Here is a 24814-nt window from a genome sequence, read left to right on the forward strand (position 1 = left end):
ATAGGAAGCTTCAACCCCTCTGTTCTTTGCACACCTTTTCCCCAAAGCCCCACTGCAGCCCTATCACCCTTGTGAGAGGTGGGGTGGAGGCAGACAGGAAGGAAGCTGGGTAGTCTCTCCAGCAAATGAGACGAAGGCTTTGACAGGGATGGTTTAAAAAAAAAAAAAAAAAAGAATCCTAGGACCAAAAGCCATAACAGGATTGGAGGTGGCAGGGGGCATCAATTTTCTTTGCCAGCTCATGCAATGGATTATTTGATTTGTCGATTGATTTATTTTGCAATTTTGCAATTGTTAAAAAGACTTCAGGTCTTTGGACAACACTGCCAGAGAGACCTTCCTTCAGAATCCTGGCCAAGGTGTTCCCCTGATTGAAACCTTTTAGGGGCTTCCCAGTGACCTCAGAACCAAGTCAGAGCCGCACCCAAAGCCTTCCCCTCTGGCTTCATCACCCCATTATTAACTCGCCCTCATTGAGTGCCCCATCCTTGACTCTGCCCATATTGAGGTTTTCCTTCTGTACCTCTTCATCCTTCAAGGTTTAATTCAAAGGGCTCTTCCTCTTCTATGAAATTTCCCAGCATCTTTTACAGGCCCCTCCATTGTCCACATTTGCTTTCCTGGCTGTTTCTTCTTTCAGCTGAGCTTTCTAAGGGTAGTGTCTTTCACAGGGCCTGGCACAAAGAAAGGGCCGATAAATAATATACTCGATGAAAACGTGCATGAAAGAATGAGAAGTTAGGCAGGGCCCAAGGCCAGGAGGCCGTAGAACATATAAAAGCAGCCTTGCTTTGAAGTCAGGAGGAACTTCCACTTACCATGTGACCTTGGGCAAATCCTGTGGCCTCTCTGAACTCCATTTCCTACTGGTAAAATGAAATAGCACATTCCCACTTTGTTATCAGGACTCCGAGTAGCTTCGAATGGCATGGGCTTTGGAGTCAATCAGTTATATACACAAACTGCTGTTAGCATTTATGAACTGAACGACCTCTCTGAGCCTTTAAAGCTCGTCTCCTACTGGGTCTCTAACCCCATCTGCTTTGTCCACTTGTGGTGCTCGTATTTCCCCTTTAGCCCGTTATGGACGGAACAGTGTTCCCCTAAAATTCATGCGTTGGAGCCCTAACCCCCAATGTGACTATATTTGAGACAGGGCTTTTAAGGAGGTAATTAATGTGAAATGAGGTCATAAGGGTGGGCCCCTGATCTGATAGGTCTGGGGTCATAAGAAGAGACACCAGCGATCTCTCTCTGCTCAGGCACAGAAGACAGCTGTCTGCCACCCAAGGACAGAGGTCTCACCATAAACCTACCCTATTGGTACCTCAATCTTGGACTTCCCGTCTCCAGCAGTATGAGAAAATACATGTCTGTTGTTTAAGATTCCTCATCTGTGGTATTTTGTTATGGCAGCCTGAGCAGACTAATACAGCCTCTTAGCTCACTCCTCACCCCTCCACGCTCAAATGTGTAATTTTTTGGTTTGTATACATTTTGAGAAATGTGTAGTATACAGTACATGTTTATACAAATAGTTTTATATGTATGAATATATATATTTGTTAACGTTTTCATTCAGCAATATTTTTTAAGATCCATCCATGTTGCCATCCGTATCTCACCCTTACTTCAACCTAATTTCTAGTACCATTCCTTTTATGTAACCTTGGGAAAAATCACCTCTCTGGGCCTTAATTTTCCTCATCTATCAAATGGGATTGGAAGCTCCTGCCACACTGAGTTCACAGTTGTTCAAGTTTCATATGATGACAGAGACATACAGTGATTAAGAGCTGTGTCATCTTACTAGCTGTGTGACCTTGGGCATCTTACTTTAACCTCTCTGGGACTTAGTTTCTTTATCTGTTAAATGGCACCATATACAATTCTATCTCATAGAGGCATGATGAGGATGATATGGCCTAATACACATACAGCTCTCAGTACAGCGCCTGGTAGATGAGATGGGCTCATGCTATTACATGACCTGAGGGGTGTGAAATCTAGTGACTGCTCCTGTGGATTAGTTGCGGAAGATTAAGTGAATCAGTCAGAGTTGTAGTCCTCTGGGGAGACAAGAGACAGGCACAAGTAAGTGTGACAGCATTGGTGCTACAAACGTGTGCGGGGATAAAGAGTCCTCTGAGAAGCCCAGGGAAGGAATAATACCCCTTCCCACTCTGGCTTAGTCAAAACTCTGAATTCCTCCCTCCCTCGCTTTCCACAAGATATATCCAGTTGGTTTCCAAGTCCTTCCTATCAATTAGAAAAATCGGTCCCCTTCTCTCTATACCCTCCACCCTCTTGCCCCTGCTGAGTTCAGATTCCAATCAGCTTTTTCCTGAGTTATTCAAAGCCTTTAAGAAAATAACATGTTTATTTATTGTATAACCAACACATATTCTCATAGAAAAATTAGAAAATACAAGTGGATTGGAAAAATTTACATCACTACCACGATATAACACCATTTTGATTTTTATGTCTAGATTTTTCTCCTATGCCTATACATATTAATAAATATATAGTTGCAAAACTAGAATCATATTATACCTTTGTTTGGAAACCTACTTTTGTTACCACGTTCTATACATCTCTAATACACATCTACATTATTTTTATAGATGCTTAGTATTTAGGTTGACTCCCATTCTTCACTGTGATAAACAGTGCTGAGCTGGGATGAACGTGTTTTGGGTGCCATCACTGTACACTTGTCCAGCCATTTCCTTAGGCCTAATTTCTATAAGGGGAATTATTGAGTCAAAGGAAGTCATGTATGTAAAGCATTTGTGCACATTAATAGATTGCTCTGCACAAAAGACTATTAGCTGGTCTTTGTGTTAAGTGTAGACATGACATGAATTAATAACGATGCAATATTTCATTTACAAGTTTATTAACTCCAACAAATCATACCTAGTCATTCATGTGATAAAGGATGGGGCTTGTTTGGAGAAAAGAAGGTCCCCACCTTACCGGGGGTCAGTGTATGGTGGACAGCAGTTTTCCCATTTCATTATCAGCTGGATTAGTTCTTCATCTTGCCTTGTCTTCATAGCTCCCTGTGGCCTCACCAAGCATTCCTGGAAGGGCTTCTGTATCTTTAGACCTGAGTTCAAGTTCAGATCTTTTAATTCCAGGCTTTGTTGTCTCAAAGTCAAAGTTAGCTCTGTAAGCGTGTAGTCTGGCCAGTTTTGGGGGGGAAGGTTCCTCCAAGAGAGGATGGCTCTTTGCCATTTGGTTCCCCCCTTACCTGTTTCCTAGCACAGGTGCCTGGAACATGTAGGACCCCCAGGAAATGTTTGTGGCATAAATGAGTCAACTTACCGTACTATCCTTAGTTCCCGCTGCTTTCCTACTATGTAAATTCACGCAGCATTTAAACAGGACTATTCTCTATTTTCCTCTTTGAGGATAAGTCTTAATCAGCTTTGGATCTCAAGCTTCTAGAACAAAGCAGGTTTTCAATTAGTGTGTGGGCCACTGTTCATTTCGTTCCCTCTATCTAGAATTCTTCATTTCAGCCAGGCTCTGGACTTTGAAATCTTAGCTGTCCTTGAAGTGTCAGGTCAAAAACGCCACACCTTCCTTCATTACTCCAGCCTAAAGAGTAATAGCTGATATTTTTTGCAAAGTGTACACAGTATCAATCCTCCACCATTCAAATTATCACCATTCCCAATTTATAGTTTAGGAAACAGAAGCAACTTCCCCAAGGTCAAACTACAGTAAACTCTGTACACAAATGACCTCAAAGACACGTCCACAGCTGCTAAACTCTACAGAAGGTACCTCTTTGTACTATGGTCCCATCAGAGCTTGTTCATCGGGATGGTATAGGATCTGTCACATCATCTGCACCATTTCTATCTTCTACTGGGTTGAGAGCTCTGTGATGAGTTTCTTTGTATTTCCACCGCCTAGGCAGTGTCCAGATATTGGCTGGTGGTCCCTAACTTATGTGCTGAGTTGTGATCCATTTTGGTCAGTGTCTAACACCCATGCACACCAGGCAGACTCATCTCCCACTACAGGTGCAGGTACCTCTCATACCTTAAGTTTTTTATTGTTCATGATTTGTGGTCTTGCCCCTTTAAACTGGTAGCACCCCAAGGACAAATCTTGTGTTTCATCTCTTCATCCCAAACTCTTAGCTTAGCACTCGGATGCTACTCAAGGTGAATTAAGAAACCTCCGTTATCCCTCCCCATCACTAGATGGGCTGCAGACACTTCCAGGCTTTCTTTCCTCCTCCCTAATTGCAAACTTGCCCAAGGTATAGATCCTGCGAACCGTGGGTATCAGGCCGGGGGTCTGCTGGAACACAGCCCCAGCCAGGGCCCCACTAAGCTGGGAAACAGGGTTTAATGGTCCAGCCTCTCCCAGGGCTTGGCCTTTGTCGGGCTGTTGACCTGCTTGTCTCTTTTTGTCTGCCTGTTTCATTGTCTGTTCCTCCGCCTCTGGGCCTTTTCCTCTCCAGGCTCCGGGCCTTTTCTTACAGCGCCTCCCGACTCTGCTTCAATGACTTTCTCTCTTACCTGTCTACATCTCTTTGTCTCTGGCGGTCAATCTTTTGCCCCGGTATTTTGGTCTGCTGCTGGCTCTCTCTCTTTCTGCCTTTGCGGCTTCTCTGACTCAGGGCTGTTAGGTTACGACTTTGTGAGTCTCTGGCTCAGGGTCTCGGTTCCGGGGCCCAGGTCTGATTCCAGCGGCCCGCCTCTCCCCAGGCACGTCCCTAGAGGCATTCGCCTCTGTCTCTGCTCCTGCCTTGGTCTCCCCCACACTAGGCGGGCCCGGCCCCCCTCCCCCACCCCAGCCTTCGGCCTCTCGGACCGGCCTGGCTTTGTTTCCTGCGCCTCGGCGCCCCGCCCCGCCCCGGCTGGGGTCTCCGCCGCCCTCCGCCGCCCTTTGTCTGACTGGGTCTTTCCCCCACCCCTTTCCCTGGGTCAGCCTTTGGATCTCTTTGTCTCTCCAGGCCCGGGTGGTTGGCGCTGTCTGCCGATCCCGCAGGTGGGCGCGGGTAGCCCAACCCAGCGACAATTAGAAAGAGTCTCCGGCTCTCAACACCCAGCTGCAGCCCAGGAGGCACACGGTTAATACCACCGAGTTCGGGCCACCGTCCTCGGCTTAGAGTAGCCCTCTCCGCAGCTCGCGGTCGCCCGCCGGCATGAGCTCGGGAAGACCGGGAGGCCCCCGCAGGCGCGCGGCTCCTCCAAGGTCCTAGAGCGGCTCGGTGCGGCCCCGCTCTTCCGCTTCCAGTCCCCGCCCACGGCGGCCGCCCCCGGGACGCCTGGGGCCGAGCCCCCCGCCCCGTTGGACGCGGATCCTGCATCCCAGAGCCGTCGGCGGCTCGGGCACCCGAGCCCTGCGGAGGAGCTCGGGAGAGCACCCGGCTGGCGGGCACGGAGGTGGCCGGGAGGTGAGGGGCGGCTGCGTGCCGGAAGGAGCAGCAGGTGCAGGGGCCGCCGGCGGAGCGGGCGGGCGCGCGTGGGTCACCGGAGCCGCGCCCCGCACCTCGGACCCCGAAGCTGCACGGTGCCCGCTCCGGCCGGCAGAGGGCCACGGCCGGGCGCCGCGGGCCGCACATGGCTGTGTGACCGTGGAATTGTGTCTGTCCCCTTGCTCAGGGCGCTTGCCGGCGATGGAGCGCGCAGTGGAGCCCTGGGGCCCAGATCTCCGTGGCCGGGAGGAAAGGGAGCAGCTGCGAGGCGCCCGCACAGGTGAGTGCAGCGGCGATGCGCCGCCGTGAGCAGGTAATGGCCGGGTGGGGGACCCCAGACCTGGCCAAGGCACAGAAAAATCGAACTTGAACGGTGCTTCCAGGGAGAGAGGGGGAGGGGAGCAAAAACCGAGGGACGGAGGGAGGCAGTGTTTATGTGCACCTACTGTGCGCAAGGCCGGGAGGGGTATCATCTCTAGGCCTGTCTTCCCCTCCCCAACAGTCATCACCATCCTAACTGCCTCTGCCCTACTTCATGTCTCATCCCGCAATTGCAACAGCCTCCCCTCAGCCCTTTTCTCTCCAATGATGCCCTCTGCAGCCACACTGATCTCAGCCCGGATCTAATCCGGTCCCCCTTCTCTAAAACCTTTCCTAGCTCCCTTCTGCCTGCTAATTAAGGCCTTAGCGGGTGTTCCATCCAGATCCTAGTCCCAACATCCCTTTCCAGTTTTAGCCTCCATTCCTCTCCATGGTTTACTCTTTTCTCGCTATGAAAGCCTGGCCTATCTCCTATTCTCTCTCTCCAGCACAGTTATTTTGAGCCCATAAGTATAATTATTTGCACTTTCCCTTCTCTCTCCTTCCAACCCTACGCATCTTGAGGTCCAGTTGTGTATCTGGGGCCTCTCAGGTAAACACCAGTTAACTGAATAAATTACAGAATGGGCTATTATAAAAAGATATCATAGAAATGGCAAATACCAGGGTTTTCAAATAGAGACAGTGGAATGTAGTGGTTCACCCAGACTTGAGCACCAGACAGACAGACCTGAGTTAGAAACCTGGCTTTGCTCCTGACTACCTTTATAACTTTGAGCAAGTGACTTAAATTCTCTGAGTCTCCACATGGGGATAGGAACACTATTACCTCATAAGATTGTTTGCAAGGCTTCAGTGATGCTTAGTTCAGTGATTGGCACACATGAAGGGCATGGGAAAAGGAAGTTACTCTTATAAATGAGAGGCACAGGCGATAATAAGTGCTTCGGAAGTTCAGAGGAGAGAGTGAAAGAAATCCTTGTGACCACTGATTGACAAGGTGGCAATGGAAGGTAGGGGCTGAGCCAAAGGGCAGGTCTACAACTCCCTTTTCTTTCCCCAGGTCTAGGGAGTGAGAACGTGGAGATGTCTCAGACGGATGAGTTTGAACACACCCCACAGGAGGATGACTTGGGGTTCAAGGAAGAGGAAGGTCTGACCTCGGGTCACGAAGTCGGAAATGCCTCGCTCAAACCTGAAGGCATCCAGACCTGGGATGACTTATGGGTCCAGAGAGAGGGCCCAGGAAAGCCGCAGGCGCAGGACAGAGGCCCCCGGCTCCTGGGAGAACCACGCTGGGGCCAGGCTAGTGATCGGTCTGCTGTGTGTGGCGAGTGTGGCAAGAGCTTTCGGCAGATGTCAGATCTGGTGAAACACCAGCGGACCCACACGGGGGAGAAACCCTACAAGTGTGGGGTCTGCGGCAAGGGCTTTGGGGATAGTTCTGCCCGTATCAAACACCAGCGAACTCATAGTGGTGAAAAGCCCTACAGAGCTCGACCACCGGCCCAGGGCCCCCCAAAGATTCCTCGGTCCAGGATCCCTGCTGGTGAGCGCCCCACTATATGCGGTGAATGTGGCAAGAGCTTCCGGCAGAGTTCTGACCTGGTGAAACACCAGCGGACACACACGGGTGAGAAGCCCTATAAGTGTGGCATCTGTGGCAAGGGCTTTGGCGACAGTTCTGCCCGCATAAAGCACCAGCGGACACACCGGGGGGAGCAGGCCCCCCGGCCCGTGGTACCCCGGCGGCAGCCATCCCGAGCAGCCCCGGCAGCCACACAGGGACCCAAGGCTCGGGACAAACCATATATCTGCACCGATTGTGGCAAAAGATTTGTGCTCAGCTGTAGTCTTCTGAGCCACCAGCGCAGTCACCTGGGGCCCAAACCTTTTGGCTGTGATGTGTGTGGAAAGGAATTTGCCCGGGGCTCAGACCTAGTGAAGCACCTGCGTGTGCACACGGGAGAGAAGCCCTACCTGTGCCCTGAGTGTGGCAAGGGCTTCGCTGACAGCTCTGCCAGGGTGAAGCACCTGCGCACCCACAGTGGGGAGAGGCCGCATGCCTGCCCGGAATGTGACCGCACCTTCAGCCTCAGCTCCACCCTTCTCCGGCACCGCCTCACTCACATGGAAGCCCAGGACTTCAGCTTCCCAGGCTACCCTTTGGCCCCCCTGATCCCCAGCCCACCCCCCAGCTCAAGCCCACCCCCACCTCCTCTTGGCACCAGCCCCCCATTGACACCTCGAAGCCCTTCGCACTCAGGCGATGGGCCTTTTGGCCTGCCTGGCTTGGAGCCCGAGCCTGGGGGCCCCCAGGCTGGGGAGCCTCCCCCACCGCTAGCAGGTGACAAGCCCCACAAGTGTCCTGAGTGTGGCAAGGGCTTCCGCCGAAGCTCGGACCTGGTGAAACACCATCGTGTGCACACAGGGGAGAAGCCCTACCTGTGCCCTGAATGTGGCAAGGGCTTCGCTGACAGCTCCGCCCGAGTTAAGCACCTCCGCACCCACCGTGGGGAACGGGCTCGGCCACCACCGCCCTCCACTCTCCTGAGGCCACATAACCCCCCTGGCCCAGCATCCATGGCCCCTCGACCCCGAGTCCGGGCCCAGCCCTCTGGACCCAGCCAGCCCCACGTGTGTGGCTTCTGTGGGAAGGAGTTCCCCCGGAGTTCAGATCTGGTCAAACACAGACGCACCCACACTGGGGAGAAGCCATACAAGTGTGCAGAATGTGGCAAGGGCTTTGGGGACAGTTCTGCCCGCATCAAGCACCAGCGTGGGCACCTGGTCCTCAGGCCCTTTGGGACAGGGGATGGTCGGGCAAGGCCCCTCAAGGAGGAGCCACCAACAGGGCTGGAATGATGGAGGCCAGGGAGGGTGGAGGCCCAGGAGACTAAAGGGTTGCTTGAGCAGAGAAGAAAGGGCCTGGGAGGTGGTGGGAGGGAGGAGGGGAAGAAACGGAAGAACAGAGTGACTAGATAGAGACTGGAGACTGACCTTGAAGCTCAGGAAACCGTCCCAGCTGGGCTTAGGACCCTACCAGTGTGGTCTGTACCCTCAGCTTCTAGAACACTGCCTCGTACACAGTAGGCACTCAGTAAACACTTTTTGAATTAATAAACTGGAGCTAGCCTGAGGACTCTTGAACCTAAAATTCCTGCTGCCTCTTAACCTATAAAGATGGACCTTCCCAACCTCGCGCCTGGGAGACCAGCACCCTGAACTACAGTTTGTCTGTCCTTATGAGCTGCGACAAACAGACTGCTGGAGTGGAGTTCAGGGTGACAATTAGGCAGGGGCAACTTGGTCATCCTGAGAGGATTGCTATGTGGCAGGCAGTACCCAGCCCCAGGCCACTGACATGGGCTTAGCCAGGAAAGGGGCTCAGACAGAGCCCAGACCTACCTGGCCCTGGAGAACCCCAACCCACCCTGACACCTGGACACTGGCAGAATAGACCAGTGAGCAGAAGGAGCACTCCTGCTCTGGACACCAAGGTGACCGGGAGGACAGGACAAGTGAGGAGAGGCGGGGAAGAAGCTCCAAGGCCAGACAGCCACATCTCCATGTGTCTCCTTGCTAATAAACTGCTTCTTGTCTGAGGTTTGGACTTGTGTGTGTGTATGGTGAGGGGTGAAAAGTTGTTGAAGGGTCACAAGGGGCAAAGTCCCCAGTCCGTGTGTCATGTGGGTCCCTTGCCCTCTGAGCCGGTCAAATCAAGAGGTCGGCATAGTCTGGCTTTCTAGCTCTGACATCTGGCTAATCAGCCACCAGCTCTGTTGACTGATTCCCCAGACCTGAGTTCTTGATGCCCACAGGTACCACCTACCTCACATCATCCAGCGCGACCCTAAAAAGGGAAATGGAGGGACGCCACGGGGTGAAAGTGTTCAGTGAGTGCTGTTGCTATGGCGACGGGTAGGGGAGAAGTGTGGCTCTGGTATAGGCACAGAGGTCCCGACAATGATACTCTGCCTACTCAGAAACCCCCCTCCCTGTTTCCTTGTCGAGAAACAGGTCATTTGACTGCACTGTCCAAACAGAGGGCAAAGGGGATACCTATGCCCTGGAAAAGGCAACCGTATTTTCCAGTGACCCACGCGGTATTAGCAGCAGGACTCGCATCTAGCTTTTTCCCAGGAGGGCTGACTGGCCAAGGACAAAAAAAAAGAGCAGGGAGGCTCACCCACCTAAGATATGAAGTATAAGACTGCTTTGCAACTGCGCTGGTTGGGCGTCTCAGCTCACCTGCATGCGGGAATGGTTCCTGGATGATACAAGCTCTCGCGAGATCTTAACCATGGGTCGGACTTGCCTAGAAACCAATGAAAGCTTGTCACAGTGCGGTTCCTTCCGGTCCTCCCACCCGCTGCCAAGTTGTCAAACACACTCAAAACCGGGAGTTGTACGTTCGGGTCTGGGGTTCTTGGAGGCTTTGGTCCTCAAGTGCACACATACCCCTAGGCCTGAATGGAGACCTTTGGGGGCTTCTGGAAGATCCTCCCTGCTGGTTTCTCTGGTCTCCTTACCAGGTTGGCCTCATAGCCGGCCTGTAGTGAACTTTGTAAGGATACATCTGACCATGTCACTCCCCAATTAAAAACCCTGCTGTGGGGGTGGCGGGTTAGGTTAGCTCAGTTGGTTAGAGCAGGATGCTAGTAACACCGAGGTTGCCTGTTCCATCCCCGCATGGGCCACTGTGAGCTGCGCCCTCCTTAAAAAAACAAAAAACAAAAACCTAAAAAACCCTGCTGTATCGCCACATGTCTGTGTAAAACGGAACTCCTTAGTTGGCATTCAAGGTCTTCCAATTGTGTGGTTTCGGGGTTACCCGAACCTCCAGCTTGGGTTAGAATCCCTTCTTCTAAACACACCAAGAGCTTCTTGAGGACAGTTAGTCACTCAACAGCATTACTTACTGTGTGCTGGGTACTGGGGATAGAAGGATGAATAAGACAAAGTCTCTGACTTAAGTTTCTACCCAGAAGATAGATGCTGAACAAATAATTTCAAATCTGGTAAGGACTATGCAGGAAGCATACATGCAGGAGAGAATCCTACACAATCCAAAGGCCTCTCCAAAGAAGTGGCAAACAGTGACTTGGAATACGCTAAGAAAGGAGGTGAGGGAGGGGATAGGAAGTGGAGTGTTCTGGGCAGAGTAAAGAAAATGTGCTAAGTCCTTGGGGATTCAAGAACTGAAATTCTTGTGGGGCTGAAGGCAAATAGTGAAATACAGAGTAATGAGTAAGAAAAAGACTTTTCTAAACTCAACTTTCTACCTCCTGGTCCTAAAAGGGGCCTGGTACACATAGGCCTCCCGAAATACTTTGGTGGACGGTGTCTTTGGAGGATGATGCATTCTTTTTTTTCTTTTTCCAATTATACTTTTATTTATTTATTTTTAAATTAAAGTTTATTGGGGTGACAATTATTAGTAAAGCTACATAGATTTCAGGTATACAATTCTGTATTACATCATCTATAAATCCCATTGTGTGTTCACCACCCAGAGTCAGTTCTCCTTCCATCACCATATATTTGAGCATGATGTATTCTTTACAAGAATATACAGTCCTACCAGCTGCTGCCTCTTTGTCAATCTGGTAAACACCCACTCACATTTATCTCCTCAGTGAGGCTGGCACCCAGTATCCACTCTCTTCAAGGGAGTTATTCACTTACCCCACTATTCTCCTGCCAGAACACCTATTGTTTCCTTTTCACGTACATATAAAATTTATATGTGTGTGTGTGTGTGTGTGTGTGTATGTATAGATATATATTTTAATTTTTAATTGGGGAATATTGGGGAGCAGTGTGTTTCTCCAGGGCCCATCAGCTCCAAGTCGTTGTCCTTCAATCTAGTTCAGGAGGGCACAGCTCAGCTCCAAATCCAGTCACTGTTTTCAATCTTTAGTTGCAGAGGATGCAGACCACCACCCTGTGTGGGAATTGAACTGGCAACCTTGTTGTTGAGAGCTCATGCTCTAACCAACTGAGCCATCCGGCCGCCTGTGGGGACAGAACCCCAAAAAGCAGTTTCCAGGCTCTCGGCCTCACATAGAAAGGTGTTGGCTCAGGTAGTAAATGGCCATCAACTGTGATTGGATGGCCATTAGCTGTGACTAGTTGGCCATCAGCTGTAACCAGTGAGCCATTGGCCACTAATATAACTGCTGTGGCTGGCAATCAGAGATTGCAAGAAGAAAATGGGGGCTAGCAAGAGGATGGTGGCGGAGCTAGCAAGCGTGGAATTGCAGAGAGGCGGTGTGGGGGCAGAGCCCCAGAAAGTAGTTTCCAGGCTCTCAGCCTCACATAGACAGGTGCTGGCTCAGGTAGTAAATGGCCATCAACTGTGATTGCATGGCCATCAGCTGTGGCTAGTTGGCCGTCAGCTGTAACCAGTGAGCCATTGGCCACTAATATAACTGCCGTGGCTACGCTAGGAGAGAGAGGAAAGAGAGAGAAGAGAAGAATGGGGGCTAGCAAGAAGATGGCGGCTGGGCTGGCAAGTGTGGATGGCGGTTTGCAGACAGTGTGGATCCAGCCTCCAGTGAGAGTATAGTGCCGCCAGAGAGAATATAGTGGTATGACTCCCCTACCTATGGCTCCGTGGGTGTTCCTTTTTGGCCTCACCATGTCCTGCGTTCTTGTGTGGGGAGGGGGACCAGAGACCTCGCAGGCCTCCCCGCACAACACCGCCCTATGTATTTTTTTTAATTACACTCCTTTACTATGAGATTAGTGCAAAAGTAATTGCGGTTTTTGCAATTATTTTTAATCTTTTAAACCACAATTACTTTTGCACCAACTTAATAAGACTATGAGATTCTCAAGAGCAGGAGGAACAAGCTCCGATTCCAGGTAGACACTTGTACATGTTTGTAGGGCAAATGGACTCCTTATCCTTTTGCAAGCATCTGTTGCAACATCCTCTCACCGCAGAAGACCCTTCCCGGAGGGTCTTTCACTGCTCCCAGCTGAGTCTCTTCCCCGAATGTCTGCATCAGGGCGAGCAGGCCTTGCCTTCCAGCCATCGTCCGCTCCCTGCCTACATCTCCTCCAACTCCCACACTACGTTTCCCCCACGTGGCTCCAGACACACCAGCCTTCTTTCTGTTCCTCAAACATGCCAAGCTTGTTCTTCTTACCTTACGGCCTTTAGTTTTGTCTAGAACACTCTTCCTCCAGAGTTTCAAATGGCTAACACTTTCTCATCGTTCAAGGAGTCTCAAATACTATTTTCTCAGAGAAACCTCCCTGCACACATTAAAGAAGCCCCCGAACCACACCACTCCCTGTTACACCGTCCTGCCCTTTTTCCTTCTTGCACCTATCGTTATCTGAAATTATCTTGTTTACTTACTTGTGTATGTTTTTCACACCCTCAGAAGGGCTATAATAGTCAAGACTTTTGTGTTTTGTTAACTACTGCATCTCTAATACCTAGAATGGTGCCAGGCACATAATAGCGCTCAATGATGAGAGAACAAATGCAATCAAAGTGGCTCTGGGGGAATCTTGAGTGTGAGTATCCGGGCATTTACCCTTTTCCCAGCTCTGTGGTGGAGCAAAAGTTTGACCAGATGTAATCCCAACATCTTAATTATGCCCTAGATTCTGCAGACTGAGGCATGAGTCCTGGCTCTGCTACCAATTTCCTCATGGAACCTCATGTCTAAGAGATAATTGGTACAATATACAGAGCCTGAGCTTTGGAATTTGCTACTTACCAGCTGTGCGACTTTGAGCAAATTACTTAAGCTCAGTAAGCTTTAGTTCCCTCATTTGTCAAAGGGAGATATTACTGATCCCCACAAAACTGTTGTAAAGAGATAGCATAGGGATTGTAAGCACTTACGGAATGTTATTTCTCTTTCTTCATTTCTGATTCTTAGTTGCCCCATTCGTAAAATGGGAGAATTAGATATCTTTTTCAAGAGAAGTGGGAAACATCCCAATTTTTAAATGCTGGAAATTAAAATTTGTAAAAGATCTCTTTTCTTGTTTTTTGAAGCTAATTTTTAAATGTGAAAACACTCTGAGGGCCAAACAAGATACTTCTGTGGACTGGATTTGGTCCGTGGGCCCCTGTGGGGACAGAGCCAGGAGAGCAGTTTCCAGGCTCTTGGCCTCACGTGGAAAGGTGCTGGCTTGGGTAGTAGCTGGCCATCAGCTGTGACCAGTTAGCCATTAACCACTAATATAACTATTGTGGCTACATTAAGGGGTTGGTTGGCTGAGAAGCGGATGGCAAATTGCGGCTAGCAAGTGGGGTTAACAAGCGTGGATGGCGGATTACGGATCATGTGGATCCTTCTTCCTGTGTCTCACCCTGCTGGCAGTGAGACTGGGGTGCAGGAAGACCCCCTGTTGGGGTACTGGCGGATGTTTGCTTTTGTGTCTCGACCAGCTGCCATTAAGAATATAATGGTATGAGTCCCCTATCTAAGGCCCTGTTGTTGTTCCTTTTTGGCCTCACCGTATTCTGTGTCCACCCTCCAAGAGTGGGACCGGGGACCCTGCATTACAGCCCCCCAATTTTTCCACCTATGTGATTGGGTTGTCAGGGATGCTATGACAACCCTTACTGTGATTTAGGTAAATCAGTTTACCTCCCTGAACTTCACTTAACACGTTGCGTACGGCGGGGTTTAAATCCCTCGTGAAGATTCTCGTGATCCGTACGCAACGTGTTAACTTATCTGTAAAATGGACCCACCTTTGTGCAGATCAAAAAAGCAAAATACTGATAGATACAACAGATTGGTGGTTACCAGAGGGATGGAGGGTGGGGAGAGAAGAGGATAAAGAGGGTCAAATATACGGTAATGGAAGGAGACTAGACTTTGGCTTGTGAGCACACAATGAAGTATACAGATGTTATAAAAGTTGTACCATTGAAATTTATGTAATGTTATTAACCAATGTTACCCCAACAAATTTAAGAGATATCTGGTGTGGAAAACGCTTAGCATAACACAGGCGCATAGCAGGCACACCACACAATACAAGCCAGCGGCAGCCTGAAGGGCTGTTGATTTGAGATGTATTCAAGAAGCAAGATATCCCAGAGGCCGAGAGACCAGAAAGGTGACGCCAGGAAAGGAAAAAAGACGGGAGAGGAGGAAAAAGAGGGAAGGGAGGGAAGAGGTGAGCAGGCAGCAGGGTCCGCCCTCCAGGCGGGGCGCCAGCGAGAGGCCCAAGCCTGGGCAGGAGCGCACGTGGCCTATTTGGGGCGGAGCAGCTGCGCTTGGCCTCCGCGGAGACCTCTGAGCCGGCCACAAGAGGCGAGCGAGCCTTGAAGGTAGGTTTACAGCCCGACTACGAGGACCTTGAAAGTCGGGATGGGGCGGCCTGGGATCCTGGGAGTTGGAGTACAGCGGAAGGCGCTGGCTCTGGGTTCGCCACCCTACTGGGGCAGTTTGGGCCGGACGCCTGGGTCCCCTGGATCCCTCCCCCAGGGGGCGGGGTTAGGCATTCTGACCAACGAACAGCTGTCCCCGAGGCCCCGCCCCTCCCCTGAGCCGCGGCCTCGAAGAGTGCCCAACAGCCGGGCGCCCTGTCCTGGGGCTGCGCCAGCGCGGAACCTGCGGCTGGTGAGTGCGCACCCCCAGGGTCTCCGCCCCGATCCCGCCTCCAGCCCGTGCCCTAGAGCTCTGGGCCACCGATCCAGGTGCCCGGGAGTGACTCAGCGCTGGGAGGGTGGCCACTCGCTGGGACTGGAGATTCGAACACTTCAGGGCCTTGAATGACGGGATGAGTGGGGTGAACGAGTGTCTTCAGACCTGGTCCCAGGGCAGTGCTGGGGCCTAGGGCGGAGCTGGGGTGGAGGAGAGAGGGCCAGACCTAGAGACCAGGGCAGGGCGAGAGAAGCCACGGCTGCACCGCCTTGCCTGGACCAGGGCCATGGTGGGGGGCGGGTCCTGAGCTTCTGACCCAGCTGCCCGCCCCAGGACGTCAAGATGCCAGGCGAACAGCAGACAGAGGAGGAGGAGGAGGAGGAGATGCAAGAGGAGATGGTGCTGCTGGTGAAGAGTGAGGAGGATGAGGGTGAGGAGAAGTATGAGGTGGTGAAACTCAAGATTCCCGTGGACAACAAGGAGGTACGTGTCTCCTCCCCGGGGACCCCCATGCCCCTAACCTGGTCCAGGTCCAGCGTCCTTCAGACAGAAGCCAGGGATCCTGTCCCAACTTTCCCCTCAATTTCTGATCTGGAGTCTGAGGGTTGGCCACTCATCCTTCTGCCCCATTGTCCATGCTGCCATCAAACAGATGTCACGCCTACTGTGCCAGGCTCTGTGCTGGGTGTTGGAGAGTAAATGCCAGCCTTGGTTCCCTTGGTTCCCCATGAAACTTGAAGTCTAGCAAGGTTAGACTGCCCAGTAACCACACAGCTACAATCCTACGTGATGGGTGGGAGGTGGAAGCCCAGATGGGAACTTAATGTAGATTTAGAGGGGGTGGGGGTGGGGGGTCAGGTTAGGCACCAGCAACACTAATAGCTGACTGACTCTTGGTAGCATTTACTATTCTCCAGACACTGTTTTAAGCACCTCAATTCTATAAGGTAGGTAGTATTTGTTCCATTTTACAGGTGAGGAAACTGAGGCCCAGGAAACTGGACAGTGTGGTGACTGGCCCAAGGTCTCAAAGTCAGTAAAGGGATGGCTTACCTAAGACCAGTGAGAGTGACGGGGGAAGTGAGTGACTACTCCAGGCAGAAGCAATGGGCCTTCAGGTAGCTCTGAGGGGGTGAATGGAGCCCTGGGAGAAGTGAGGGCAGCTGGTTCAGTCCTGCTGTCGCACGGATGAAAGGGAGGTGGTGGGCAGGCCAGGTAGGGCACCTGGGTTTTATCCTGAGGTTGATGTATGTTTAAAGAAAGACTTTTTAAGATCAGAATGAGTTAGATTTCCCCATTTGAGACCCTAACTGCCACCAGGTATATTTCCACTTCCCAGGACCCTACAGTACTCTCACCTCCAGCCAGTGCAGCTCTGAGTCCAGCTGGCTCTGCCAGGTTTCTGGGGCCATGCTGATTTCTTCCTGTTCCAGCCAGTCCAAGCCGACCGGCTGGTTCCCAGGGAAAGGAAGTTCTGCTGCCCCCTAGTGGGTGTGATGGGCGCTAGGGGGAAGGGGCTGGCTGATGGGGCCTCTTCCAGTCGAAGTAACTAGTTCTGTTTTCCTCAGGCCTTCTTGGCCCATCCTCCTAGCTTAGTTTGCCTCTTCTGGCCCTGTGGATCCCCTGGCCTCCCCTTTGGCCTGTAAGTTAAGAACTCAGACTGCAGAACTTAGGGTGGACTTCCATCCACCTCTGTCCCTTACCAGCTGTGTGACCTTGGGCAAGTTTCTTAACCTCTTTGTGCCTCAGTTTCCACATTTGTAAAAGAGAAATCATAACGGCACCTACTTGTTGGGGTTGTGAGGATTAAATGAGTTAATACATGTGAAGAGTTAGAATTGTGTATGTCACGTAATAAACACTATGTAAAGATTTGCTGCTATTATTCATTTTTCTCCCGAAAGTTCAGGCTGTTGGTCTAGTCCATCTTCCTGGAGATTTTTCAACTCATATTTATCAAAGGCCTTTGTGGGCTGAATTCTGGGGCTGGGAGTGAACAGGAAACAGCATGGAGGCATAGACAGAGGATTGAGGGCAAACAACTGAAGGCAGCGGGGAAGGCTTCCAGAGAAGGCTTAGTGGGGATTTGGCAAGAGGAGGAGGAGGAAGGGCATTCCAGGAGGAGGGAACAGCAAAAGCAAATGCTCAGAGGAGAAGGGCCAGAGAGTTAAAGGTGTTGAAAGCCAGCATAGGAATTTGGACACAGTGTGTGAGGTTATCAGAAGTCTCCAATCAGAGGAGGGTTTTCTATTTAGAAGATTCATTGGCTGTTGTGGGGAGATCAGGCCACATAAAGCTGGTAGCGTGCTCTAAGGTAGTGGCAGCAGTGGAGAGAGGATGAAAGAAGGGGATATTTGGGAACCTTGATTGGACTCATGGGAGCTAAGGATGGGAAGGAGGAGGGTGGCCTGTGCTAGTTGTGAACGGTACATAGGGCTAGACTCTACATGCCGTCATGTAGCAGTGGAGAGAATTGGCTCAAATCCTGACGCCACCACTGACCACTTTTGCTGTGGTTTTCTCATCTGTAAAATGAGACAATGAAAAGAAGATTCTTGAAAGCCAGTCTAAGTATCTCTGGGTGACTGGATTTGGAGGAGGAGGGTGGAAATGAGGGTTACACACATACATCCCCTAAACAGCTGTGTCCACAAGATAGCTCATTAACTTGCTGTGTGGTCTCCCTGCATCTCAGTTTCTATGAAATAGTGACCTCGAAAGTTCCTTCCAGTGCTGACATTCTGTGATTCTGAGCTATCACCGAGTGCCATGGCCAGTCATTGTCCAGAACAGGCCTTAATTATGCTGCAGTCAGGGGCCGAAGCCTTCTTTCACTGCCTATCAAAATCCGACTTTTCTTTAATGAATAGAAGGATTTTCTCAGAGGGCTCTATGCACATTCAATCATCTCTCTCCCTGTTGAAACCTTTGAGTGGTTTTCTGTTTCCCTCAGGATAAAGTCTCCCCATCTGACCTCATGTCTTGGCTTCATCTCTAATCACCCAGCACCATCCCAGGCCCAGCTTCAAGCAGCCCTGACCCTTTCTTACCTCTCAGATCGCCTGTGTGGTCTTTTCAGCCTGTAAAGCCCTCTTCACCTTTTCCACCTGCTTTCTCCAGGAGTCTCTCTTCTAGATCAAGTTTCTTCATTTTTAACTTGCATACAGATCACTTGGGGATCTTGTTAAAAAGGAGATTTTGATTCAGTAGGTCTGGAGTGGGACTTGAGATTCTAACAAGTTCCCAGCAATGTGGTGCTACTGGTCTGTGGACCACACTTCCTGTAGCAAGGAGCCAGAGGACAGGGATCGTATTTTATACTTCATACCAAAAAGGAGGATTCTGAAAAGAGTCCAGGGGAGGGAGACAAGCTGTGTAGGTGACCTCACATTTGTCGTGACATATAATTACATCATGGCTAAGACAGCAGGTGTTTTGGACAGTGACAGACTTCCATCCAGTTCAGACTCTGGTTCTGTCACCTATTAGCTGCCAGGCCTCGGGCAGGCCTCAGGGTCTTACTTTTGAGTCTTATTTTCTTATTTATAAAATGGAGCTAATGATCCCTAACCCTGAGTATTGTGAGAATTTAAAACGGGGATGGAACACACTTAGCATGGCCCCTGGCACAGTGAGTGCTCAGTAGTTATTATTATTAATTAGAAAAGTAATAGGTGAGGAGGAAACTGGGAAATGTGCCCTGGTTAAAACAAACAAAAAAACTTAAAGCAGGAAGACAAATTCACTAACTTGAAGTGCTTAGATTATCATATTACTGTTCTGCATTGTGTCCCCATATCTTATAGTACAAAAAATACCATTTATTCTAATTTTGAAATCCGATAGCTGCAGAATTGAAGTCGTGTAAGGGCTTTTAATGACCACCTGGTCTGGTATTTGCCAAGTTCAGTCATGTCACTCACCTGCTGTGCTCATTTATTTAATGCTTTTCTTCAGATAGATTCATATTGTTTTGTTAAATAAATCTGCCTTCATCCAAACAATAATAATGATGAAATTGTGGGTTTCCTGTGACCCACTGTCTTTCTAATGTCTGTGAAAATAAATACATAATGATTATCATGAGAGAACAGTGTGCTTACATAACCCTTGCATCTGTGATAAGAATACCTCGGTTGGGAATTTTTATCTCACCTAACCTACCTTACCTTCCTTGTTGCACCGAGGCCGGGCAAGGGAGTGACTTGTTCAGAGTCTTAATGAGCTAGATGCCTCCTTATGGTATATGAGCTAGATACCAAGATGTTTCCTGGGGCACCCAAGGCCCCTCCTCCTGGAGCTGGAGATACCAAGAGTACTTGTGTGAAGAATTTCTTTTTTATAAGTCAGTGAGCCCAGCATAAGGCAGTCAAAGTCATCTTAAAGAAGAGTACCAAAGAAAAAAGGGCCAGAAAAATGTTGATAGAAGTTCTCTCCACAATGGCTGATGTGTTGAAATAAACCTAGTAAATGTCAAAATCAGGGCAAGACTAGAAAGTGTGACCTTGAATTCAGACTGTGCCAAACATACTATGGGGAATTTCTCGATTTAAAGTTATCAAGTTGTATTTTAATCTTGAATCCCTCTCGGAAAGTGCCAGGGACTTGGAATCCAGCCTCTGTCACATCTTGGCGGTGTGAGAGCAGGGAAGCAGTGTACCCTACCGGTTAAGTGGGGTCCTGACTCCCACTGGCTTACATGAATATAATCTCCCTGAGCCTTAGTTTTCTTAATTATCAAAGGTAACACCTGACTCAAGGGGATGATGGGAAGATTTAACATAATAATGTACATAAAATAGCATTGTTGAAGCTTTACACCATAACGCTGGTATCACTGTTATTGTGTATACTGTTTAAACCAGAGTTCCCTTGTCTGGTCGCTAATTTCCCAAACTGCCTGGCGTTCCAATTTCTGAGTTGGTTACCAAAAAGCTACTGCCTTTTTACAAAGGATCCTCAAGGTCTTGAAGCTGCCCTCCTTGCAACTTAAGAAAGTAAAGGCCTTCCTGCTTACTGTCACTTAACCTGTCTCTTTATGTCTAAAATAAGAATGTAATAATTTGTGGAGATCGAATATGGGGAGAAGCTAACACTGTCTTGTCCTTAATACGTACCAGGTCCTTCATTTGGTCATGAATTAATGCATCTCATTGCTGGGCCCACAGGCGATACTCAGCATCATTTTTGCTGGGATGAGCCTTTTCTTTTCTAAGGAACAGCGTGCTCTCAATAGTTCTCTTCATTCTACAGTTAATACAAAACCACGTTAATACAATGTTAATAGAGTTTTCCCTTTCCCTGTGTCGGACAAAGCATTTTTCTTTTATCTGATTTTTATATGTCTAAAAGCCCAGACCTCATGCAACTGGCTCATTTTCAATTCAGGCCTCAGAATAGCATTTGGGTTTTACCTTGCCTTCTTCTTCACAGCTTAAAAGATGACAGGTGCTTGATCTTAAAAGTTTATCAAAGAGCCTGGACTTGGTCCTGCCTATCTTCTAAGATACCATCCTCTCCTACCTCACTGGCTGCTCGTCACCTGGCTGCCCCAGGTTCTCTGCCCTGGGTAATCTCAGTCTGAAGGCTTTAAAAACCACCTATAGGCTGACGGCTTCCCAACATCTCCAGCCTAGGCCTCTCTCCTGAGCTCCAGATGTGTCAAGGAGAATAGGAGGTATGATCTGAGACAGGTCTTTCCTACCAAACTTCCTCCTCCCACCAATCTCACCATTGCAGATGGCAACTCGACCTTTGCAGTTGCTAAACTCAAAATCCTTAGAGTAATTTTGACGCCTCTCTTTCTTTATACCTTCTATCTAATCTGTTTATTAAATCTGTTGTCTCAAATGGCAGAATATATCCAGAAGCAGACCACTTCTCACCCCTTTCACTTTCCACCTGTCACCTGGATCTGAGCCACTGTCTTCTCCTGCTAGATGACACCTCCTCCCTGGGCTCTTGCTTCTGCCCTCTCCCCTCCTTCAACCCCAGCAACCTGATGGAGCCTTTTAATAATGAGTCTGATCTGGTCCTGTCCCTGTTCAAAACCGTCTAACATCTCTTCGAATCGCTCCCTGTCCCTTTTCATACTACAAGGCCCTAAACTAAGCGGTCCCCTCCAGAGCCACCCTTTTGATTACTCTCCCCCTCATGCATTCTGCCCTCGGCCCTTTTCCTTGCTATTCCTTGAACGAACTGGCAAATTTCTGCCTCAAGTTCTTGCTGTTCCCTCCGCAGCCTGCTCTCGCACCTCCTTTAGGTCTTTGCTCATATTACATCAGTAAGGTTTAACCTGAAAGTTTACAGCATTGCCACCCAATACCAGCACCCCTTATCCGTTCTCCTGGAAGCATGGATTTTTAATAATAACGCCGAATCCCCCAGTGCCTAGAACAGAGTCTGGCACCTTGTACGCCCTTACTAAATATTTGTGGAATGAATAAAGAATAGCTAGAATGACACTGGGCATTGTGATATGCAGCATCTCACGAGGCAGGCACCCTTGCTTTTCCTGTTTTACACACGGGGAACTGAGAGGCTGCAGCTTGCGGAGACCCAGGTCTCTGGCTCCCCGCCCTATGGGTGAGGGCTGACCTGTCCCCCCTCTCCCCGCAGGTCCCGAGCGAGGCGCCAGCGCCGTCTGCCGACCCGGCGCGCCCACACGCGTGCCCAGACTGCGGCCGCGCCTTTGCGCGCCGCTCCACGCTGGCCAAGCACGCGCGCACGCACACGGGCGAGCGGCCCTTCGCGTGCACCGAGTGCGGCCGGCGCTTCTCGCAGAAGTCGGCGCTGACCAAACACGGCCGCACGCACACCGGCGAGCGGCCCTACGAGTGCCCCGAGTGTGACAAGCGCTTTTCGGCCGCGTCAAACCTGCGGCAGCACCGGCGGCGCCACACTGGCGAGAAGCCGTACGCATGCGCGCACTGCGGCCGCCGCTTCGCGCAGAGCTCCAACTACGCACAGCACCTGCGCGTGCACACGGGCGAGAAGCCGTACGCGTGCCCGGACTGCGGACGCGCCTTCGGCGGCAGTTCGTGCCTAGCGCGCCACCGACGCACGCACACGGGCGAGCGGCCGTACGCATGCGCCGACTGCGGCACGCGCTTCGCGCAGAGCTCGGCGCTGGCCAAGCACCGGCGCGTGCACACGGGCGAGAAGCCGCACCGCTGCCCCGTGTGCGGCCGCCGCTTCGGCCACCGCTCCAACCTGGCGGAGCATGCGCGCACGCACACGGGCGAGCGGCCCTACCCTTGCGCCGAATGCGGCCGGCGCTTCCGGCTCAGCTCACACTTCATCCGCCACCGTCGCGCACACATGCGGCGCCGTCTCTACATTTGCGCTGGCTGCGGCCGGGACTTCAAGCTACCCCCTGGCGCCACGGCCGCCACTGTCACCGAGCGCTGTCCAGAGTGCGAGGGTAGCTGAGCCGCCGATCTCGTTGCTGCGGACTGCCAGCCTCCTGCTGGAGATGCACGCTAGGGTCCCGCCCCCCAGGGGCTGCGTTAACCCGGACGACTCCTCCCCGCCCTGCCTCCCTGGTCTGGAAAGGGTGGGATGGCAGGCCTGGCTGCCCTGGACCCGGGAGACATGGCGAATCTCCTACCGGGGTCCCTGGAAACCTTGCCCACTTCCCCCTCACTACAAACCCTCAGCTCGTGTTAGTGAATAAAGTATTATATCCTCACCCCACCCGTGCCTGTAAATGAGGTGGGTGGGGAGGAGGAAAGTTGGGTTTTCCCCAGGCTTAAGTGACTTACGCGAACTGTCATGGAGCCGAGTGGGGCTCTAAGCCCAAAAGGGTTCCTGGAACTGGGTTTGTGTGTGTGTGGAGTCATCCCATACTCGGCCCTTGGTTATGTCCTCGCACCCTCAGGTCTGGTGGGTCCATAAACATACCGTCGCACGTTCCTGATCAAACAGGCACTGCGTTCTGCAGAGCTTTGGTGAGCAGTCATGAGTGTCATGCAGCTGTCCAGTAGAGAGAGAAGCACTGGTAGAAACTTGTTAAAGGGTTCAAGTGCTTCATTACTGCTATTAGCTCCTTTTCATCCTTAACAGCCCAGTCAGGTCAAGCTTATCTCCATTTCTGCAGATGAGTAGATACAGCCAGTGAATGGCAGAGCAGGAGCAAGTAAACAGGTGCTTGCAATCCATTGTCATGGGAGCTATGATGGGGGATGCTGTTGGTTAGGTCTTTAATGCAATCTTGGAGTTTAGAGATGTTTTCGGAGGTGGTAAGTTTAATTTGGGCTTGAAGACTAAGAGAGATGGGGTTGGGGAAAATATGGAGAGAGCCCCTGAAACAGCATGCCAGACTTCTTGACATCCCCTGGGGTGGAAGGTAGAAACAAAAATAAAGGAGGTTGGCAGGAGGTAGACCACTAGGGACCTTAGAAGCCAGATGAAAAGGTCCAAGGCAGCAAAGCCTTGATGGATGGGGGAGGGGTGGTGGACTGGGCATATTAAGGAACTAGAATTCATAGGAGGTTAAGAGTGGACCTAGGGACGAGGGAGACGATGGGGCTGACATAAGTTCTTAGGTTGGATGACTGACCACAGGTAGTGTCACTGAAATGGCATAGGATGAGGGCAGTCGAAATTGGAGCAATTGTTATACCCCAATCTGGACAGGGTGTGAGGTCAATGTGGAGAGGTCAGGGAGGTGATTGGAGGTAACAGCTTGGGGTGCATGACACCATACCCAGAAGAGGGTACCCAAGAAGCTGTGAGAGAACAGCCAGAGGTAGAAAACCAGGAGTATCTTGTCTGGGAAACCTAGAGAGGGAAGTGTTTTCGAGGGCTTGGCCAGCTCAGTCAGATACTGCTCTAGTGTCTGCTGAGTTTGCAGGAGTCTGGGGGGTACGGGGGTGAAAACCAGCCTTGAGTGGGTTTGGGTATAAATGGGAAAATGAGGAAGCAGAGTGGATAGGTGTAGACAACCCTTTTCGAGAGGCTTGGCTGTGAAAAGCCTGAGGGAAGTAGCTGGAGTTTGTTGGTTTTGTTTTGTCCAACGGGAGGAGACTCCATTATGCTTTATGTGCTGGTGGGGCGGGCGAATGGAAAGGAAGATAAGTTGATTGTGTAAAGGGGAGAGGAGATAATTGATCGAGAGGGAATGAAATCGGAGACCAGCAAGGATGAGGCTGCGTTATCACAGCAGGGAGAAGCAGGGTGGGTTTGGGAACACAGGGCTGAAGCAGTTCCAATCTGGATTATTTCACTTGCGAAGTAAGAGGTCCCTGGTTAAGAGGGAGTGGTCACCAAGAGGTACTGACAGCCAGTGAATGGCAGAGCAGGGACAAGTAAACAGGCGTTTATAGTCCATTGTCATGGGAGCTAGGAGGGGATGAGGCCAGTAGAGGAATGCCTCATTTTACTGAAGTGGAAACAGGTTCAGAGGGGCAGTACAAGT

The 24814-nt window shown here is 50.7% G+C and overlaps 2 protein-coding genes and 1 long non-coding RNA gene across 7 annotated transcripts; 2 read left to right on the top strand and 1 right to left on the bottom strand.

Annotated features, from left to right (window-relative positions):
* Window positions 1-1721: 1721 nt before the first annotated feature.
* On the bottom strand, window positions 1722-22130 carry LOC141569470 (uncharacterized). Its single transcript, XR_012493153.1, has 6 exons — window positions 21994-22130; window positions 20514-20643; window positions 19320-19450; window positions 18447-18576; window positions 9961-10085; window positions 1722-3452 (listed from the first exon to the last, which is right to left on the bottom strand). It is a non-coding gene; the product is annotated as an uncharacterized LOC141569470 (long non-coding RNA).
* On the top strand, window positions 4852-9372 carry ZNF48 (zinc finger protein 48). Of its 3 annotated transcripts, none has more exons than XM_074322815.1 (3): window positions 4852-5459; window positions 5634-5726; window positions 6831-9372. In XM_074322815.1, the coding sequence occupies exons 2-3, from the start codon at window positions 5648-5650 to the stop codon at window positions 8630-8632; spliced, it is 1881 nt and encodes a 626-aa protein (XP_074178916.1). In that variant the 5' UTR covers window positions 4852-5459; window positions 5634-5647; the 3' UTR covers window positions 8633-9372. The 3 variants fall into 3 exon arrangements, with proteins under 3 accessions (XP_074178916.1, XP_074178915.1, XP_074178914.1); XM_074322814.1 differs by having other exon boundaries at window positions 4853-5425; XM_074322813.1 differs by having other exon boundaries at window positions 4854-5726.
* ZNF771 (zinc finger protein 771) lies at window positions 14926-23086 on the top strand. Of its 3 annotated transcripts, none has more exons than XM_019717256.2 (3): window positions 14926-15080; window positions 15730-15879; window positions 22015-23086. In XM_019717256.2, exons 2-3 carry the CDS (start codon window positions 15739-15741, stop codon window positions 22825-22827), a joined length of 954 nt encoding a protein of 317 aa, XP_019572815.1. In that variant the 5' UTR covers window positions 14926-15080; window positions 15730-15738; the 3' UTR covers window positions 22828-23086. The 3 variants fall into 3 exon arrangements, with proteins under 3 accessions (XP_019572815.1, XP_019572814.1, XP_019572816.1); XM_019717255.2 differs by lacking the exon at window positions 14926-15080 and adding an exon at window positions 15130-15372; XM_019717257.2 differs by lacking the exon at window positions 14926-15080 and adding an exon at window positions 15428-15449.
* The last annotated feature ends 1728 nt before the right edge of the window (window positions 23087-24814 follow it).

This window comes from Rhinolophus sinicus, linkage group LG18 (assembly GCF_036562045.2).
Source record: "Rhinolophus sinicus isolate RSC01 linkage group LG18, ASM3656204v1, whole genome shotgun sequence".
Lineage (NCBI taxonomy): Eukaryota > Metazoa > Chordata > Mammalia > Chiroptera > Rhinolophidae > Rhinolophus > Rhinolophus sinicus.

Excerpts from the sequence above, each read along its gene's own strand:
- ZNF48 (XM_074322815.1), top strand. The coding sequence starts at position 5,648 with ATGGAGCGCGCAGTGGAGCCCTGGGGCCCAGATCTCCGTGGCCGGGAG. Across the intron at positions 5,727-6,830 it reads GCTGCGAGGCGCCCGCACAG|GTCTAGGGAGTGAGAACGTG; the intron begins GTGAGTGCAGCG and ends TTCTTTCCCCAG.
- ZNF771 (XM_019717256.2), top strand. The coding sequence starts at position 15,739 with ATGCCAGGCGAACAGCAGACAGAGGAGGAGGAGGAGGAGGAGATGCAA. Across the intron at positions 15,880-22,014 it reads TTCCCGTGGACAACAAGGAG|GTCCCGAGCGAGGCGCCAGC; the intron begins GTACGTGTCTCC and ends CTCTCCCCGCAG.